We start from the raw sequence: 19,159 nt of genomic DNA, 5'->3' as shown, positions 1-19,159 counted from the left end.
TTTTATAATTATATAATAATTTCATATTATCTGGTTACAGTTATAATAATAAACCATTTGACTCCAGAAATCAAACACAGAAATAGGTCATTTGCATTCAGTTACACCAAAGTTCTGTCAACACGATTTAACTGTTACAGCTCAACTGCCACTTCTGCTGACAATAATTGTCATAATTTGCATTTCATTATCAGATACTTTTGTCCAAAGTCACAGATCAAAGAACCGGTTCTGCCAGAATCCCTCGAACAGCTGGGATTAAGGGCCCAGCAGTCGCCGGATTGGGACCTCAGACTATCTGATTACACTCGCAGACGCCCAATCTGCAGAGCCGGACACTGACCTCACTCAGTCCAATTCCATCTGAGTTGGAGGCTATAGAGGTGAACACATGCCTAGTCACACAAGCCCCTGCTAAATGCTGTGGTTTAAGATGAATGAGTGCATTGGTACTTTGAAGGTCACTGAAGACTGAAATGCAAGCAATGCTGTAATGGCCGTATTGCAAAGAGAAAACACAGATGACTGTAATATGTGTACATTCATTAAACATATTCAAAACATCAATAAATGACAGAGAACGAATGAGGTAAAAGAGAGTGGACACATAAAAGGTACAGAGAACAACAAACAACTTCTGTTCATCTAAAACTTAATAAAAGCAGTATGTCACAGTACAGGAGTTCATAAAAACGTAACTGGAAATGCTATTTTATTGTATGTACTGCCCGCTGTGTACAATAAAGGTTGGGATTCATGCATCGCACACGTGCCCCTATTTTATACCAGGAACATCTTTAAATACGACCACAATTGAGTTACACGAGGATAAAATCGTGCCTCCCGGTGGGGGGTCTTCAGCTAACAGGAATCTGCAGGGATGATGACCTCCATATGTAGGGGGGGGGCGGGGGGGGGGGGGGAGTGTTAAAGTCCCAGTTGAGAGCATTAAATAGTACATGTTTTATATTTTTTAAGTCACAGTAACCTCAGAGATTCTTCTGTACTCGTTATATACAAATTCGGAAAGAATACATCTGCCTTTTCTTTACTTTCTGTATTTCTGTTTTAATCATGTTGACTTGCAAAGGTAATCCTTCGGTGTCTTAGAACCATATAAATACTTGGAGGCTCTTCCCGCTTAATTTCCACTGACACCACCAATATTTGAAACCAAATTACAGTCAATTCCGCATTTAATTTCTCCTTTCGACTTATGTCATTCCAGGGAGAGGCTTATGATTATTGCTGCTGCCCACACAAAATGCAGAATAAATGGTTTACAGTAATCCCATGATGCAAGGACGTGTGTCAATAATGCTTTGTTTTAAGACAATAATGCTTTGTTTTAAGACAATAATGCTTCAAGTCAGAAACACAGGCACAGAAATACATCAACTGCACTTTTCCGAAATACAAAAGAACAGATAAATATTGATCAAAACGTATTAAATGTCTCATTCCGACATAAAAAGTTTATTATTAGAATTGCATGAATTGGACTAAATCTGATTGTTTTATTTGCGTATGGTTTCAGCATTTATAGTCTAATGCTAAAACAGAGATGGGTTGTGGGATAGAGGGAATGCTAGATTTTATTCTTAATTTTTTTTTTCATTTAACTACAGGCTGAATTAACCGTCAGATTCAAACTTGATAAAACTGAAGGTATTAGATAAAGCTACATGTTTTTATTTGCCTGGTGCATGTATTACAGTTGTGATTAATACAAATGTTTTGAGAAATGCAAGCCTTTACAATTGTCACCATTTATGAATAATAGGAAATGTCTGTTGTTGTAAACAGCTAATGATTTGTCATTCGGGTCAGGTCAGGTTGGGGAGTAGGTACTGGTATAGCGGGTTGCCGCCACACGATGAAACACCATGAGATCCCAGTTGGCGACCCCCCCCCAAGCTGACACATGGTCCAGTCCCACCCTCCGGGAGTGCCCATGTATCTACCACGGCTAGGTGTTAGGGGGGTGTCGGCGATGAAGACCCTGCCAGCTGGATCTCCCTCAGGGAAACGAACCACATGGCCATTGTGCCGTAACTGGCGCTCCCTCAGCGGTACTCAATGATTCTCCGAAGAGACACAGTACCAAAGGAATCCCGTCCTCGACTTAGGTCACTGGATAGTATCCGTTTCTCGCACCCACACAGCAAGACAAGAAGCACCAGGACTCTAAAAACTTGGACCATCGGGAACACCACACACCCCTTTCCAGTGACCTCCCATGCTCTCCCAATCCGTCTACTTCGTAAGAGTCATCAGAAACATGAATGTCGCTGCAGAGGTAAGTGAACCTCTCAATGACATTCTCTCCATAGACAGACATACTGCTGACGGCTGTACCCAGGAGGTCATTAAAGACCTGGACCTTGGTTTTGACCCAGGCCACTCGCAAACCCAAACACTCACACTTAAGGATGACCGTAGCAAGGACCTTACCCGGCACTGAGAGCACTGTTATCCCCCTGCAGTTGCCACAATCCAGGCGATTACCCTTCCCTTTCCAGATAGGGACTATAAGTCTCGTTTTCCAGTCAGTTGGGATGATGCCTGAGTCCCAAATGGAAGCAAAGATTGCCTGTAATGCCGGGGAACAGCCTCACCAACAGCCTGGAGAAGATACCGCAGATTCCAGCTGCCTTCCCTACCCTCAGCTGATTCACCACCCATGCAATCTCAGTGAGATTGGGTGATTCGGAGCTGACCAGCCTCAAGAACTGTAGACCCAGAGATGTCTGAAGTCCTAGCTGGAGGGTCAGCTTTAAACAGCTGCTCAAAGTAGCCGGTCCAGCAGATCACAACTGCAGCGCCATTCATAAGGACCTTTCCATCACCCAACTTAAGCGTGACTCTCCGAGGAATAGATTCAGATGCAATGCACTAAACCACCACTGCCTCTTGCTAAGGATTAAATAATGGTTCTCAGTAACAAATGTAAATGTGGTGTTTTTTTTAGCTGTTACGTACTACAAATTTATCACGGAATGATAAGAATTAAATCACGTCTTCAGCGAATACCTCCGTTTTGACTTTGCGCAAAGTCATTCGGCCGGCAGCTAACCAAGGCTAATTAATGAAGGGCTCATCGGGCTTGTAAACCAGGCTGCCCTCCGACCCAGGGGGGCCTGGAATTACCAGCCCATACTTTATAAGTATTACGGTAAATGTAATAAACTGCTTTATTGAAAGAACTCCAGTGTAGACCCATCACGTCCGGAAAGAGGAGTTACTATAGTACCTCCAGGGGGCACTCATATGTCGAGGGTAAACCTTATTTTTAAGATAATGGGTAGATGTTCCTGAAGCACATATAGATGTGAGGGTAGGGAGCCAGACAACAGAGCTCCCCCCATGTCACACTGCATCTGTGGGAAGTCATCACATCCATGCGTGTGGCATCCGATTCGGGTAGAAGACGTGCTGTTGGGTGGGAAGCTGCTACATACCATAAAGGAGGTAAATCCTGGAGAAATCAATCCTTGTTGCAGATGTGACCGCAGCCAGGAAACTGCACAGCTACAGACACCTTAATGTACTTTTCTCAACTCCAACTGTCATTGATTTGAGATTATTTATTGGGCTGAAGCCTCAGTTGACTGGTTTGCTCGGTTCATTTGGTCCATTCCTGCTCAGGTACAGGTGGTACATGCCTGATATTAATACCCCATAACATCCATGCACTTCCTATTAGTGCTTGACAGGACGCCTGTCGCAGGAGGCACAGAGCACATGACAAGTTTTTGGGCTGTACCTGGAAGAAACCCGCATGAACGTGAAGAGATTACGTAAACTCCACACACACACACACACGGCCCTGGGGGTGTGAGGCTACAATGCAGCCCGCTGAGCCACTGAGCCACTAAACCCACCACACCATGCAAACCGTCTTTTACTCAGGAAATAAAGTCTTTTATTGTACGCATAACTGCGGTGCTTCTTTAAAGGCATGACATTATATAACTGCGGCAGTGTAGGGTGCTTTTTCAATATAAATTACACCAGTGTTTCCCAGTATTTATAAACATTAGAGCTTGTGACAGCTACATGGGACAGCAGGTAGCATAATGGGGTTGATGAGTTATCGGAAGGTCGTCGGTTCAAATCCCAGGGTTATGCGAGTGATTTCATTGTTGGGTCCTGAGCCCCATCTGCTCCCGGCACTGGCTGACGGTACTTTCTCAGTTATACGTTGCTTTAAGATAAAACCGTCTGCCAAGGAAATTATTGTTAAGGACAAACCACAACATGAAGGCTGCTGTTTCCTGCCCATGTATTTCTGTATATAAGTTTGTACTGTATGTAACCCTGATATGCCCATATGCGTTTGTTTGTTTAGCTGTAGGATGTAACAGTGTGGAGGGCAGAGGGGCAGGCAGGATGTGGGTGAGGGATGCTGGGAGTGGGGATTCGATAGGCTGCACAGGGGCCTTGATGTGGGATGCTCTCCAGCACATAATCACTAAATAAAGAAGCCCAAGTTGTTCCCCAGTTGGCAGCAATAGACACAAACTCTCTCCAGCCATTACTGTGGGTCATCCAGGCCACTTGTTAACCTCCTTTGGCTGATCTCAGCCCAGTCCTAATGGAATACATACCATCTGTTCCCAGGTAAGACAGTGGTACACTCATGCGGTCATTAGCACAGAAGCAGCAGGGTGGGTGTGCACTATGCATGATGCTGTGTGCACACTGCTCTGTGCATGATGCTATGTGCACACTGCTCTGTGTATGATGCTATGTGCACACTGCTCTGTGCATGATGCTATGTGCACACTGCTCTGTGCATGATGTTATGTGCACACTGCTCTGTGCATAATGCTATGTGCACACTGCTCTGTGCATGATGTTATGTGCACACTGCTCTGTGCATGATGCTATGTGCATGATGCTATGTGCACACTGCTCTGTGCATGATGCTGTGTGCACACTGCTCTGTGCATGATGCTGTGTGCACACTGCTCTGTGCATGATGCTGTGTGCACACTGCTCTGTGCATGATGCTGTGTGCACACTGCTCTGTGCATGATGCTATGTGCACACTGCTCTGTGCATGATGCTGTGTACATACCGCTGTGTGCATGATGCTATGTGCATAATAGCATGTGCATGATGTATACCACTAGCTAGTCAGAAATCTGCTATTCCAAAATGACTCCACACAAATGAAGCATAGTGAATATTTTGCTGTGGCCTTTGTACTGATAGAAACATGACTTTGTAAACTGGGATACACTTCCAAATACACCCTGTAACAGTGCAGCAAATGCAAGTGACGGTGCTGAAAGACAGCGAGGGACCTACCAAGTGCAGGCTGTGTGCTGGCGTAGTGCTGCTTCCCTCCCCCCCCCTGGCTGGCGAGCTGAGTGGCAAAAAGCTGAGTCATGGGTAACTTGGGGCTTCCCCAGGGGGCGGGATGTGAGCTCAGGTCCTCAGTGACGCCACCAACCCCCCCATACTCTGAATTCTTGTATTTATTGTTGTTGTCATCACTATTGTGGGGCGTTTCTGCTGCGATAAATGAGCTGTCAGCATTTCCAGAATGCAGATCTGCTCTCAGAGGGGGGGAGGGAGGGACTGTGGAGGTTTGGATGCTGACAGGGGGGGGCACTCCAGCACTCGAGCCTGATGTGATGCTGGTGTCTGTTGAGCCGCCTTCGGAGGGTGTAACTTTTGGCTGTACGGTTCCCATGCCTTCAGGCTGAAGTGAATGTGGAGGCTTTTCCACTGCCACTGTGGTGCTGCCCTCCCAGCTCGGTCCCTGTGGTCTGGCGGGTGGCCCAGCCAGTTCGGAAAATCCTCCAAGGGGCTGCCATTTATCGTCACCTTCGCTGCTTTCCCCTGGCTCTGCTGGGAGAGCTTCTCGATTTGGAGCAGACTTCTTCTCCCGGTCCTCGCCCGAAGAACCCTGAGAGATAGGAGATGGTTCTGTCCAGGCCCTGGGCCATTCAGAGTTGGGGGCCGTAACTCCTTGCGGAATCACGTGGAGCATCGAGGCACTTTTTTCCACGGTCGCCTGGGAGACCGTCGTCAAGGAGACCGATGTTGGGACCTCAGGGGGCTCTATATCCTGGGGTTCCGGAACCAGGATCCAGGCCATTGTACTCTTGGCCCCCAGTAAAGTGGGTGACTTATTGGTGGACGGCTCTAGAGATTGTGTCCACACCTGTCCCTGCTCCATGAACTCTGCAGAGGGACGACAAAGGGACTCATTTAGAGAACGACAAGGCTAATTATCACTCAGGGCACATGCTCCGCCACTTCTAATGCTAGTGCCCATTCACATTTTACCATGACAGTGCAATGCACTAACTCATTAGGTATTCTTTGTTAAATTTATCGTCTTTTTTTACAGATCATTTGCTTTTTACTGAGCCATTCTGTTTCTGATGTAAAATACAGAGAGAGTACTCCAGGGAGAGGTTGCGTCTGTCTGATCTTCATATAAATGTTCGCCGAGTGGCGTTTCACAGTAATTCATGCTAAAATGAGGTGACAGATGCATACATTCTGCACGCCAGTCAAACAGTCACACTTCCAAGTGTGTGTTTATTAATGCTATGCTTAGAAATTACTCTGGTTCTTTTACCAAGAGTAACGGAGAGATCGCTTTGTACTAATTTATTCCTGTGTCAATGGATTCATTTGTTAACATATTCATACAATTATCCTCCTTTCACTCTATTTCTCACGCTTTCCTAATTAAGAAGCACTCAAATCTTTTTATTTTAGCAGAAAAAGTGTAAAATAATCTGCAGGTTATCTGTTCTGCTCTCTTATAAATTGGTTTCACTTAGCTGAGCACTGAAAGTGTGATTTCAGTAAATTACACCTTTGACCCATTCAGTGCATCAAGCATCTTACTGCAGGTCTGTTGTGTATCCGGCGCTCAGTGTTCCGTGTGTTGGGCAGACTAAATCCAGACTGAATTGCATCGAGTATGTCACGGAGGTTACAGCTATCCTGTGCCGAGCCTTTATGATGTCGGGCATTGTTAACACCCGCTGGGACTGTGTTTAACACCCAGAGCGGCTATTAGGCTAAAGATAGCGGCTAGCCTGTCTAGCATTTAGCATGATTAGTGAGCTGCTGTTCAGGCTTCAGCATGGTTAGCGGGATAATGCTAGTTCACTAATGCTACTTCGCTACTATGTTCTGTTAATAAGAGCCGGAGCAAGACCCAGGAATAAATATAAAACCAACAGCTGTTAAGGAAACATACATGAATATTAATCATTAAATTACCATTCAATTATTCAATACTTTCTCTGTCCTGTGGGGGCATTTTCAGCACCAGTTACTTAACACTTTCTGCTCCATAGCCAGAAAATCCATTTATTCATGGTGAGCCCAAGCACTTCAGTGGCACGCAGTGTGACAGTTAGCGCGGGCGTTGCTAGGGGTGTCAGCCAAGCCAATGGGAGCATGCAGGCCCCAAGTGCACCATGGGTATTTCTCCCACTAATAAGCGCTAATGGGCATGTAAACAAGGACAGCTGTACGACCAACACAGCCAATCTACATTTTTAAGTATTTAAACTAGCCTGTTCAAAACCATAGGAGCCTACGGTAGTCAGCGCAATACAGAGGCACCTGTCGAACATCAAAGGCCTACGGGGAAACCGCGACAAGAAACCATGGCGATCAGAGCAAACTTTCTCTCATCGTTTCATTATGTCTCCCCCTCATGCGTCGCTGGGCGAGCATCTGGGCTGATGGCACTGGCTGAAATCACGCCCCTGACGATGCTTGCATTAAGGGCACTTCCATCAAGGAGAGAAGAGAGGCCAGGGGCACCATGCTGGGCACCAGCCATAGAGGGGCCTGTCGGCGGCCATGATGGAATGCTGGCATCTCAAGCATCTGAGGCAACACTTCTAATATTAAGTTGCAGGGGCCAGAGGGGGGACATCCATTACAGACCCCCCCCCCCCCTTTCCACTCACTCCGGGCCCTCTCTGGCTCGCCTGCTCCCCCTCACCCCCACCATCCACAACAGAGCAGAAAAACAACAGATGTCAGATGTGAACGATTAGCCCTCCTGTTAAAAACTGGATGCCGTTTTAATGGCTCGACTGTGCAAATTTGTTTGTCGCTATGGATTTTGCTTAATTAAACTCTTAAAATTGCTCGTTATAACCGGTCGATACAAGCTTCATGACATTATCAGTTGACAAATTATGCTGCTTCATTAATTGCTTAATTGATTTGTTTTTAAATCAGACCATTAGTTAAACACCAGCATCTGGGTCTTAGCAGTCCTTTGGAGTGTGTTGGGTGTTTTTGTTCTCTGTCTTTAAAATGAATCCAGGTTTTTAATATCTTTCTGACGTCAGCAGTACGGGATGAAGTGATTGGCTAGATTTCTTTCAGCGAGCTTAAAAAAATGATGCAACTCTGCCTAACGCTGCAATGTTTATGAAAACGTCTCGCTACGGTCGACGTCAAACGCTACGCAGCTCAACACCGCGAAAAAGCCACAGACACATACTGGGGTGGGCGTTTGAGCTTCCTTTGGAATTTATTGGGTAGCTTTTCTTAGCCATACTGCTGCCCTCTTGACTGAAGGGGACCACTGTCTCCACAACAGGGATCTCCTGGGGTGAATCCTTCAGGCGGCTGCCAGAAGACCCGAGCGACTCTTCTCTGCCTGGGGTCTGCAGACTGGTGGCTCCTGCCCACCTCCCTCTGTCCCGGGTCGCCCCCAGAGCAGGGCTGCTGGAGGTGGCCGTGATTCTCCCCTGGCCGGAGCTTCCCCACAGCTTCCAAGGCACGATGACAGACTTGAAAGGGGCAGAGAAATGGCTGCTGGCTTTTTGGGGCGGAGGCAACAGAGACGGGGCTGTGTAGCCCACGGGGACTGCTGCTCTCGACGGTCCGTCGGCTTCTTCCTCATCTCCATCCTTCTCTAATGCACTGATGTCTCCAAGCGACGGCTCCCCATTGGACGGCTTATTGCCTAGCTGTTGAATATCAGTGCCCGAGGCCACAGCGTGACGCCCGCTCAGGGACGTCCCTTCCGGCCAGGGAGGGGTCTCCAGGCTAACCCCCGGAGAATCTCTGAGCAAGCCCTCGTTTGGGTCAGCGGGAGGCGTACTGGGGGAGTTACTCTGTTGGTCAACAGATAGGGGGGCCTGGCTGGCCTCGCTCTGATTGGCTGGAAGGTGTTCCGCAGACTGCACAAGCAGACCACCAGCCAGCTGCTCTGTAAATGAAAGCAGTTATTTCATCTATAATGTTTGCATAAATATGTCTGCTTATTGTCTCATTTCAAGAAAGAGATTCATATCATACTACATTACTTTAAGGCAAATAAGTCCCCAACCTCCCCAAGGAAGTTTATATATATGCACACACACACACACATGTGTGTGTGTGTGTGTATGAGACACATAAAGGAGTACTGCAGTACTACAGGAAGAGTGGTCACAGTAAATCCTTCTTACAAGGAGCAATGTGACAAATTACATTACTACAGTCGCATTTCTAACATTCTGTCCAAACCCAGAGGGTCAGAAATCCACCACTGGCGGTAGCTCAGTGCTGGTAGCTGAAGGTAGTTGCAGTTACCTCTGTAGCAGTAAGCACCGAAGAGGGCTGAGGTATCAGACATGCCCGTGAGGTCAGCACTGTGGTACAGCGTATGCACCCCAGGCTCTTCCCCTCCACACCAGGCACGGGGCTGTCTGATAGGATAGCGGACGCTGCCGTCAGCCAACCAGCCAGGATCACAGTGGTCAAGCCCCGCCCTCCAGGCCAAGTACAGCTGGCCAGTGGTGGCCAGACAAGCACCTTGAGAACGGCAGTGGGCGGCGGCCCTGACCAAGCTAAGTTTTCCTGGTACGCTGGAATGGAAGACTTCTCCTGTGGAGGCCAACATCAAGGAGAGGAAAGGAGAGAGGAGAACAAACAGAGATGATCAGAGCAGACTAAATACATCACTGAGATAAATATTAGTTAAAGTGAGAGTTAAAAGAGATGCTTTCTTCCTGGTGAAATATACCCACATGAGTTCGACCCTTGGCGCTCTCCAACATTAAAAAAGATTTTAATGTTTTTAGGTTTTTAAAGATCCTTCCTCACTGCTCTTTGAAAGTTCATACCAAGTCAAATTCCTTACCTTGAAGCTCTGCTGCATAGCAGTAAACATCAAACAACTCATTAGGGTCTCTGCTGCCCAAGTTCTTTACACCAGGTGAACCATCCCCATTGCCGTAGCAACCAGGCCTTGGAGACCAAATCGGGGACCTATGTAAGGAGAGACAAGTGCAAGAATAAGGACATTTTTCCAAGCTGGGGTGGCGTGAATTTATGGGTAGATGATGAAAATAAAGATGTTAGTTGGGTGTACTGGCAAGATTTCAGCTGTGTAAAGGGCGACAGAGAATGTACCCATAATGCAACAACTCAGACTTGGCAAAAGTCCCCTTAACCTTAAAGCTGCAGGGATTTTAGGAACTGTAGCAGCTTGGATCGAAAACTGGTTAACAGACAGGAAGCAGCGGGTAGTTATTAGAGGCACAATGTCACAGTGGGCCTGCGTTCATAGTGGGGGTACCGCAGGGTTCAATTTTAGGACCACTATTGTTCCTAATTTACATTAATGATATTGACACCAATACATACAGTAAACTGGTTAAATTTGCAGACGACACCAAGGTGGGTGGTGTAGCAGACACTAACAAGCAGCACAGAGGCTACAACAGGATCTTGATTTAATTAGGGACTGGGCTGATACTTGGCAGATGAAATTTAACGTAGATAAATGTAAGGTAATCCATGCAGAAATATAAAGTACAGATATTTTATGGGTTCAACTGAAATAAAAGTAGCTGATTATGAGAAAGACCTCGGTGTGTATGGTGATGCTTCCATGTCCCACTGTCGCCAGTGTGGGGAAACAATTAAAAAGGCCAATAGTATGTTGGGGTACGTCTCTAAGTGTGTGGAGATTAAGTCAAGGGAGGTGATGCTACAATTATACAATTCTTTGGTAAGACCCCACCTAGAATATTGTGTGCAGGTTTGGTCACCATACCTTAAAGAGGACATTGCTGCCTTAGAAAGGGTTCAATGTAGGGCTGCAAGAATGATTCCTGGTCTTAGAGGAATGTCTTATGATGAGAGGTTAGCTGAGCTGAATCTATTCAGCCTCGCGCAAAGGAGACTAAGGGGGGACATGATCCAGGTATACAGTATAAGATTCTAACAGGTCTGGATGTTGTTCAGCCAAATGGCTACTTTAATATTAGTTTAAATACTAGAACTCGTGGCCATAGGTGGAAATTAGTGGGAGAACATTTTAAACTGAACACCTTTTTACACAGTGTGTTGTTAAAGTATGGAATAGTCTTCCTGCTAGTTTAGTGCAAGCTAAAACCCTGGGCTCCTTTAAATCAGAGCTAGATAAGATCTTAACAACCCTGAGCTATTAGTTAAGTTCTCCTCAAACGAGCTTGATGCTCCGAATGGCCTCCTCTTGTTTGTAAATTTCTTATGTTCCGATGTTCTTAACAACGTGATTAAGAAAACATCTATCAGGAACTTAAGACTGAAACAGGGCACATCATAAAAACACAGGCGGGACCTGCAAGGCGGGGTTCAGGCCTCCCCTGAAGATCTGCTCAGAATCTCACCTGGCAGTTTGGTCAGCAAGCCAACCAGCTTGGCAGCTCTCAAATCCGTCCTGGAAGGCAGCTAGCAGCTGAGCGGGCGTGGCCACTAGGGCGGAGTTATCCTGACAAGCCCGCTGGGCGTGGCCAAAAGACATGCCCCTGTGCTCATTGGCTGCCTGGTAATGGAACACGACACCTAGGGGAAAGGGAAGTGACATCATGGGTGTTTATGGGTAATATGTGTACTTGTGTTCTCGCATAAATGTTTTATGTCACCTTCCATTGCCCAAGGCTAGCTCCAGTACTCAAGAACAGGAGTGCAGAGGATGGTAAAAATCTCCACATGTCATTTTTGTCCTGCCCCAAATATCAAGGATACATCGGTTGCATCCTTGCCAAACGAGAACAATCCCATGATTCATTGCGTCCCAAGTCCCCATGACACACCGACACGCAAACACACGACCAACAGGGGCCACATGCGGCAACATGCACCACAAGGTCGCATGACATCCTTCCCTTCTGCTGAGCGAAACACAAAATCACACATGCGATTATTAAATTGCATTTCCTTAAATATCTGAGAAAGTCAACATTCCCCATCGCTATCGCGATCGCTTCTTTCGCTGGGGCAAATGCCGGAACATACAATCAAACGGGGGCGTTCCAAACACGTCAATGTGCTTAACGTGGCATGAAAATGCCAAGCGGGCGGCCTTGCATGTGCCCGATCCATGACTGCTCCGCTACAATGACACCATCTCAGGGCCAATCAATGCTTTGGAGCTGACTGGAGACAGTTGGACAACTTATTATGAGGCACAGAATGAAGCGGAAGAAGAAAAAAAATCATAACACTCAGACATAATGCCTCTAATGAATATGCTGTTATTAATGCATGTTAATTAAGTTAACAAGGGAATGGAGAATTATTAGTGAGTAAGGCATTGTTAGAAGCATTTTGCAATTTCTAATTACTTCTAAGCCCTGGAGAGACCTGGACAGAAATGGGCTTCTTATTCTGCTGTCGTAGTCCACGATTAGTTTCCCTGTGCCGGGAGATATCCTTTGGGTAAAAAGCTAAGAATCCCCCCAATCTCAGTCCTTATAATTAAACTCAGAGCCCCACGCGTTGTGATGATTAGAAGAAAATGCAACACTTAGCTTTTGAATGTGTCAGAATGCATCCAAACACCTTGAGCAGTGTTCCGCAACCCACTCCTCGGGGACCGGCGGACAGTCCACGTTTTTGCTCCTGTCGGCAGCTGGGAGGGAGCAAAAACGTGGACTGTCTGGGGATCCTTGAAGACCGGGTTGAAAATCACTGACCTATAGGGGTTCATGATAATCTCTAACTGACATTGTTATAAAGAATGTTTTGTGTGCTCAGGAAAAAAACACCAGAGACTTCAGGTTATTTTCAGGGGAGGGGGACATTGGGGGGGGGGGGGGGGGAATGGGAGGTCAACAGTAAAATTTAAACAGTTATATTAGACAATTATTACGACTATAGACACTCGACTATAGAAAGGTCGGCTCGGTAAAGACGTTGCCGGGTTTGGAGAGCAACAGTGTCATAAATCCAAAGAGACGCTTATTTACGGTTCACACAATGTACATCATGACTTACTGTGTGCTAATTTCCACTAGCAAGTTTGTGAGAACCGCTGTGTTATGTTAGCATCGAACGCGCCTACGTAAATTTACATCACAAATCCATTCTGTTCCGCTGTTCTATAGTACTTTTTAAAGTAGGTGGTTGGAAATTTTCAAGTACTGAGTACTGCATCAATACAGCATGATGTGTGATGTGATACTACTAATAATGAATAATATAAAATATTTATGCCCTTTTTCTTTCAGATAATACATGCATATTGATGGAGATCACTGGTATCTTTGCGCATTTTAGCCAATCAGATGGTGGCCAGCTTGCAATGTCACAGCATGCTGCCTATGCGTTTATCCAAAACAGTTATTAAAAAATACATAATAAAGACAATAAACTTAGTAAAATATGCCAATTTCTTCTAATCACACATATGACCTCATCATTCCAATATACTCTTAACTCATTCATTAACAAGTGAACAGCAAAATGGTCAGTCCTTATCAAGAGCTCATGTATATTCATGCAATTATTGGAACTACAAATATTATAGTTGTGTCACATATACGTGTTTGTGAAAACTGTGCTCATTGTTCCATGACTGACAACTGACGACACAGAGACCAGACAATACTGAGCAAACGGACATTTATCCATCTTCTGTACCCATTTGTCCTATTCAGGGTCGTGGGGGGTCTGGAGCCTATGGGCGCAAAGCAGGTCAACAACCCATGATGGGGCACCAACCCATCACAAGGCACACTCACACCAGTCACTCACACTCACACCAGTCACTCACACTCACACCAGTCACTCACACACACACCAGTCACTCACACACACACCAGTCACTCACACATGTACACCTACGGGCAATCTGGTAACTCCAATTAACCTCAGCATGTTTTTGGACTGTGGGGAGAGACTGGGGTACCCGGAGGAAACCCCACGACGATACAGGGAGAACATGCAAACTTCCACATACATGGAGCCCTGCTGGACACTCAAACTGTAGTCCCAGATGTGTGAGGCAATAGCGCGACCACTCCCACAAAGTACATTTACATAAAAATAAAGATAATATAAGCAGATAATGATGATGTGTGTCACACATGTTGTTACTAGCACAGGAATAGAAATATTAAGTCTGAATTTACCTGCTTGAACACTGACTGCATGCACAACAGAACTGGTACATATGATGACAGCTCACAATTAGCATTGCAGTACTTACCAGTGACCTTTAGGGGCACTGTATCCTGTTGGACATCCATCCCTGCAGTGATGTTGCAGTGGTAAGTGCCAGAGTCACTGTAGCGCAGGTCTGTCAGGGTCAGGCTGGCATTGTAGCGGTCCGCGGAGTAGCCCGGCATGGACACACGCCCGTCAAAGGCCTTCTCCACGTGAACGGCACCATCCTCAGTGTGTAACACCAGCTGTTCCCCTTCTCCGCCTGAGCCTGGCTTCCTGCTCCAGCGTATTCTGGGCGCTGCCCCCTGCTGGAGGACAGCTGGCAGGGCAACAAGGCAGGGCAGGGTGACTCTAGTGGCCAGCGGCCGGCGCAGGTCGGGGTGAGAGCGTGGCACGTCAACCTCGGCCGTACCTGTAAGGAGAGACAGGGGGGGAGGGGGTACAGACTTGATTATAAGCCACGTCAGACTGGGAGGGGGCCCTGAGCGGCGGGACATACACAGTCACAGCAGCCGCTGCTTGGACTGGGGAAATTAAAGATTTAAATTCCCTCCATTGGATGGACCTTTTCCTGCAATCTTTAGTCTATGCTGAGATATCAAACCAGAATTGTAGCAACAGGCTAATGTCTGTTATTCCTCAATCCTTTCTGCCCCTGTTGTCGAGTCCCCTGTCCCTCCCCCACAAAAAAAACACTCATTAGCCAGTGTGTGAAGACACAGCAGTAGGGGAAGGTTCTGCCTCTGGGGGTTTGCCTGCTCTGTGCCAGTACAGCCGGCTCATTCTCACCCGCCCGACCAGTTCGAACCCCCCAGTAAGGAACCTCTCATGTGTGAGCACAGCCACTGAGGCATGGAGATTCATTACTGATATAATGGGGGGAAGCAAACAAAACTAAACACTAAACAAAACATGGAAATGATCCCGTTCACTTGTGGAAAGTGTGAAAAGTAATTTCCAAATGGACACAAGGGACTGGGGCGGGTCAGGCGCTCCCGTGGGTCAGGCGCTCCCGCAGGTCAGGCGCTCCCGCGGGAGGCTCTGACAGCAGGCGGAGTAGCGAGGTCATTCATTTCTAGGTAAGTTTCAATACTCTCAGGGTCCCAGACACTGCTGGGTTCTTGCTGCTCTGTTTCCTTGTTAAAGGATGATTGAGCAGAGTAGAATAGTACTGTGATACACACCAGAGTAGTATGGTGTAGTTGTGTAGTAGGACGGTATATTCAAGCGGTGCAGTTGTATATAAGTAGTATAAAAGGTGTATTAGTATAGTGAAGCCATATGGCAGAGTAGGAGTATGGTGTAATGTAGAGTATATGAGTGTAGTACTGCAGTGTAGTGGATTGATGCAGTACTGTAGTAGTATGGTCTAATGTAGGGTATATGAGTATAGTGGTGTAGTGTAGGGTATATGATACTGTAATAGTATGGTGTAATGTAGGGTATATGAGTGTAGTACTGTAGTGTAGTAGAGGGATTGTAGTAGTTTAGTAGTATGGCGTAGTGTAGGGCATATGGGTGTTGCGTAATGTAGTGGAATGATGCGATCGTGTAGAAATATGGAGTAGTGTAGGATATATGACTGTAGTAGTGTAGTGTAGTAGAACATTGTGGTAGTGTAGTAGTATGGTATAGCATATATGAGTGTAGTAGTGTAGTGGAGAGTATGTGATTATGTAGTGGAATGGTGCGATGGTGTAGAAATATGGTGTAATGTAGCGTAGTGGAAAGGCGTGATCGTGTACGCAGAGATGTCTGCAAATCCTTACAGAATTGTACATCCAATCACCCACAGACCTCTTCTTCCTCTTGTCAGTGATTGTTTACAGTACGTCTCATCCATCTAACCTCCACTCTATTCCTTTAGTTTCATCTGCCCTTAAGGGGGGGAGGGGGGCTCAGCAACCCCCCTACAGCACCTCCCAGCAGACCCAGAGTGTAGACCAGCCCCCCAGTACAGTGCATCGCCCCTCCACTGTGCTGGCACCACCTGAGAACCAGGTCCCCGCCATCGCCTGATAATGAATCTTGGCTGTCATCCTCCATGGCAAACACGGGCGAGCACAATCCCAGTTATCCTCACCGCTCTCGCCGCGCCCGTTCGTTCATGGCACCGAAACAAATGCACGCCGAATTAATTGCAACTTCAGACTGATTACCCCCTCTCCCTTTTGTCAACTTGGCTGAAATTTGTTTAGTATTTACGTGCCATCCCCTGTCGTACTCGCTGCTGCCCGCGTCCAATTTGCAACGCTAAATCCCAGCTAGTCAATCGCATATGCCTCCATTTCAGAGGCAAATGACTGCTTAAAGGCAAAGGCTCTATTCCCATACGGCGGAATAATGAGGCTCAGCAGAAAGACGCGAGAAACGGAAAATCTGCATTTAGATGGAAATGTTTCTACAGCTGTGCTTTGTTTGAAAATCAGCTTTTTGCTTAAATCTGGCAAAGGCAGAAACGGCCTAAAAGACGCGCCGACAGTTAAAGAGGCGAAACGCAATCGGGTAGAAAGAAGTATTTTCACCAGGTTGGATGTGATACTGAATTCTGAAAGAGGCGGCGGCTTTTGTTAAACTTCTTTCATTTACTCTTTACAGTTATAGTTCCAGTCTGCAAGGCTTAAGGTAGGTATTGTCTAGTGTTTCCAATCCCGGTCCTCAGGGGCCCACAGTTGGTCTGCTCCCTGACAGAGCTGAGAAGAAGCAAAATCATGGACTGTCTTTGGGTCCCTAAGAACCTGATTGGGAAATACTGGTCTAATAGATCACAGAGACACTACAATATACTCGCTGGAAAGAGTTTGATCATCTCAACATCACGTGCAATTGGTGTAAGCTGGATCTCTAAGGTGCTCCTGTTTCTGGTTATCAGGAACATTCTAACATGATGTGTTGGAATTAGAAGACAGTATGTGTTATGAAAAGGGAGATAGATGTTGGAGACATCATCTAGCACAGTGTTTCCCAACCGGGCCCCACAGCTGGTCAACATTTATTCTCCCCCTGAGCTCCCTGCCTGTCTGCGGACTGTCTGTGGGTGCTGGAGAAACACTGCTTCAGCCGACTAAATGTAGACATGCTCACAATGTACGTCTTTCAGGTACAGGAATCCGGGGGATGGTGCTGGCCGGGTGGGCACCCCCTCCCCCCACAGCAGACCTGATCCAAAGCCATGGGCCACAGAGCTATTTTTACTGGCCCTCGCAATCATTATAATGAAACAAAAAGGTATAGTTCTATGTTCAAGTCTGGCAAATAATCACAAATACAACTGCTACTTCCATACTGGCACAAAAAAGAGCCCTCCTCAAAAGATAAAAAATGATTCAGAAAGAAAATAGTCATTAAAAATGGCCCCCGCTGACACAGTGAAGCTCAGAATTGGCCTCCGCAGAAAATAATTGACCAGGCCTGCCCTACAGGGATGAATAAGTGCACACAAAAGGTGAAAGGTCACGTGAAATAGTCAGAAGATACATCATGCTAAACCATCTAACATAACTAGAGTGAAGAGCCGACTTTGCCAAACATCTACGTCACCCCTCACCCCTAATAAGTACCACAAAACAGAGACTTTGGAACTGGACGCCAGGGTGATGCTGGAGAAAATGATCCTGTAACGAGGGTCATGCTTCTGCCAGAGCACTTAAAAGCACACATATCCTTAAAAGACATATTCGTTTATAGTCCTCATCGTGGTAACCAATCATTTCGAGCTCCAGGGCCGGTTCAGATAATTGAAACGCTGCTTATCTTTCAAATACACAGAAGTCCTAACAAAGCACAGCTTTTAAAATAAAGTCAGAGGCAGTGGAGTGAGGGTCTGGTCAGAGGCTGCTCTCACTTCAGCTCTAGGTCGAGGGACGTGGTCACGCACCACGGTTAAGCACCGCAGTCACACACCATGGTTACATGGGGGTGGGCGATGTCTAGCAGGACGCTGAAACAGCAGCGCTGCCCTCTGACAGAGGGCGTGGAGGCTGTCAAACACAGCCACGTCTGTTGGAACAGTGAGTGGATCGTTTGGGGAAACAGTGCTTCCTTCAGTGGTCAGATGGGGAAGTGGCGCTTCCTACAGCAATCGGACAGGGAAGCAATGCTTCCTACAGGAACTGGATGGGGAAGTGGCACTTCCTACAGCGATCGGACGGGGAAGTGGCGCTTCTTACAGCGATAGGACAGGGAAGCTGCGCTTCCTACAGAAAAGCAGGCCTCTTCCTACAGCAATCGGACGGGGAAGCGATGCTTCCTACAGGAAATGGATGGGAAAGTGGCGCTTCCTACAGCGATTGGACAGGAAGTAGCACGTCTTACAGCGATCGGACAGGGAAGCAGCAATTCCTACAGAAAAGCAAGCCTCTTCCTACAGCTATCGGACAGGGATGCGGCGCTTCATACAGTGATCGGATGGCGAAGGGGCGTTTTCTATAGCAATCAGACGTGGAAGCAGCACTTCCTACAGTATAGCACCAGAAGCCAGAAAACAAAGGAAGCACATCTGGCTGTCTAACCTGCAGCTTTGATTACAGTCTGAAACACGACAGCAGTGGATGATTTTTCCAGAAGAGACTGCTGGCCGTCCTTCACATGATTTTTTATATCACCTGCCAGAGATGGGTAATTCAGGTCCAGAAAGTAAAAATCCAAATCAAGATTTTCATTCAACCAACCAGTTGACCATAAAGAGTCACAGTCACAGAGTACTCAACTGGTTGGTTGAAACAAAATCTTG

At 46.7% G+C, this 19,159-nt stretch overlaps 1 protein-coding gene across 9 annotated transcripts in view; it reads right to left on the bottom strand.

The window, feature by feature from the left end:
* Positions 1-19,159, bottom strand: part of LOC111836572 (neurocan core protein-like) — a 78,106-nt gene that overhangs the window by 25,448 nt on the left and 33,499 nt on the right. For all 9 annotated transcript variants that reach the window (XM_072704046.1, XM_023797957.2, XM_072704045.1 and 6 more), the window contains 6 exons: positions 14,471-14,839; positions 11,649-11,823; positions 10,133-10,260; positions 9,583-9,876; positions 8,504-9,217; positions 5,317-6,198 (listed from right to left, as the gene is read on the bottom strand). In XM_072704046.1, coding sequence (XP_072560147.1) covers positions 5,317-6,198; positions 8,504-9,217; positions 9,583-9,876; positions 10,133-10,260; positions 11,649-11,823; positions 14,471-14,839 — 2,562 coding nt within the window. The remainder of the gene's footprint in view (positions 1-5,316; positions 6,199-8,503; positions 9,218-9,582; positions 9,877-10,132; positions 10,261-11,648; positions 11,824-14,470; positions 14,840-19,159) is intronic.

The sequence above is a fragment of the Paramormyrops kingsleyae genome, chromosome 21 (genome assembly GCF_048594095.1).
Source record: "Paramormyrops kingsleyae isolate MSU_618 chromosome 21, PKINGS_0.4, whole genome shotgun sequence".
NCBI lineage: Eukaryota > Metazoa > Chordata > Actinopteri > Osteoglossiformes > Mormyridae > Paramormyrops > Paramormyrops kingsleyae.
The sequence above is the reverse complement of the archived record's forward strand: the minus strand, read 5'-3'. Positions and strand labels throughout refer to the sequence as shown.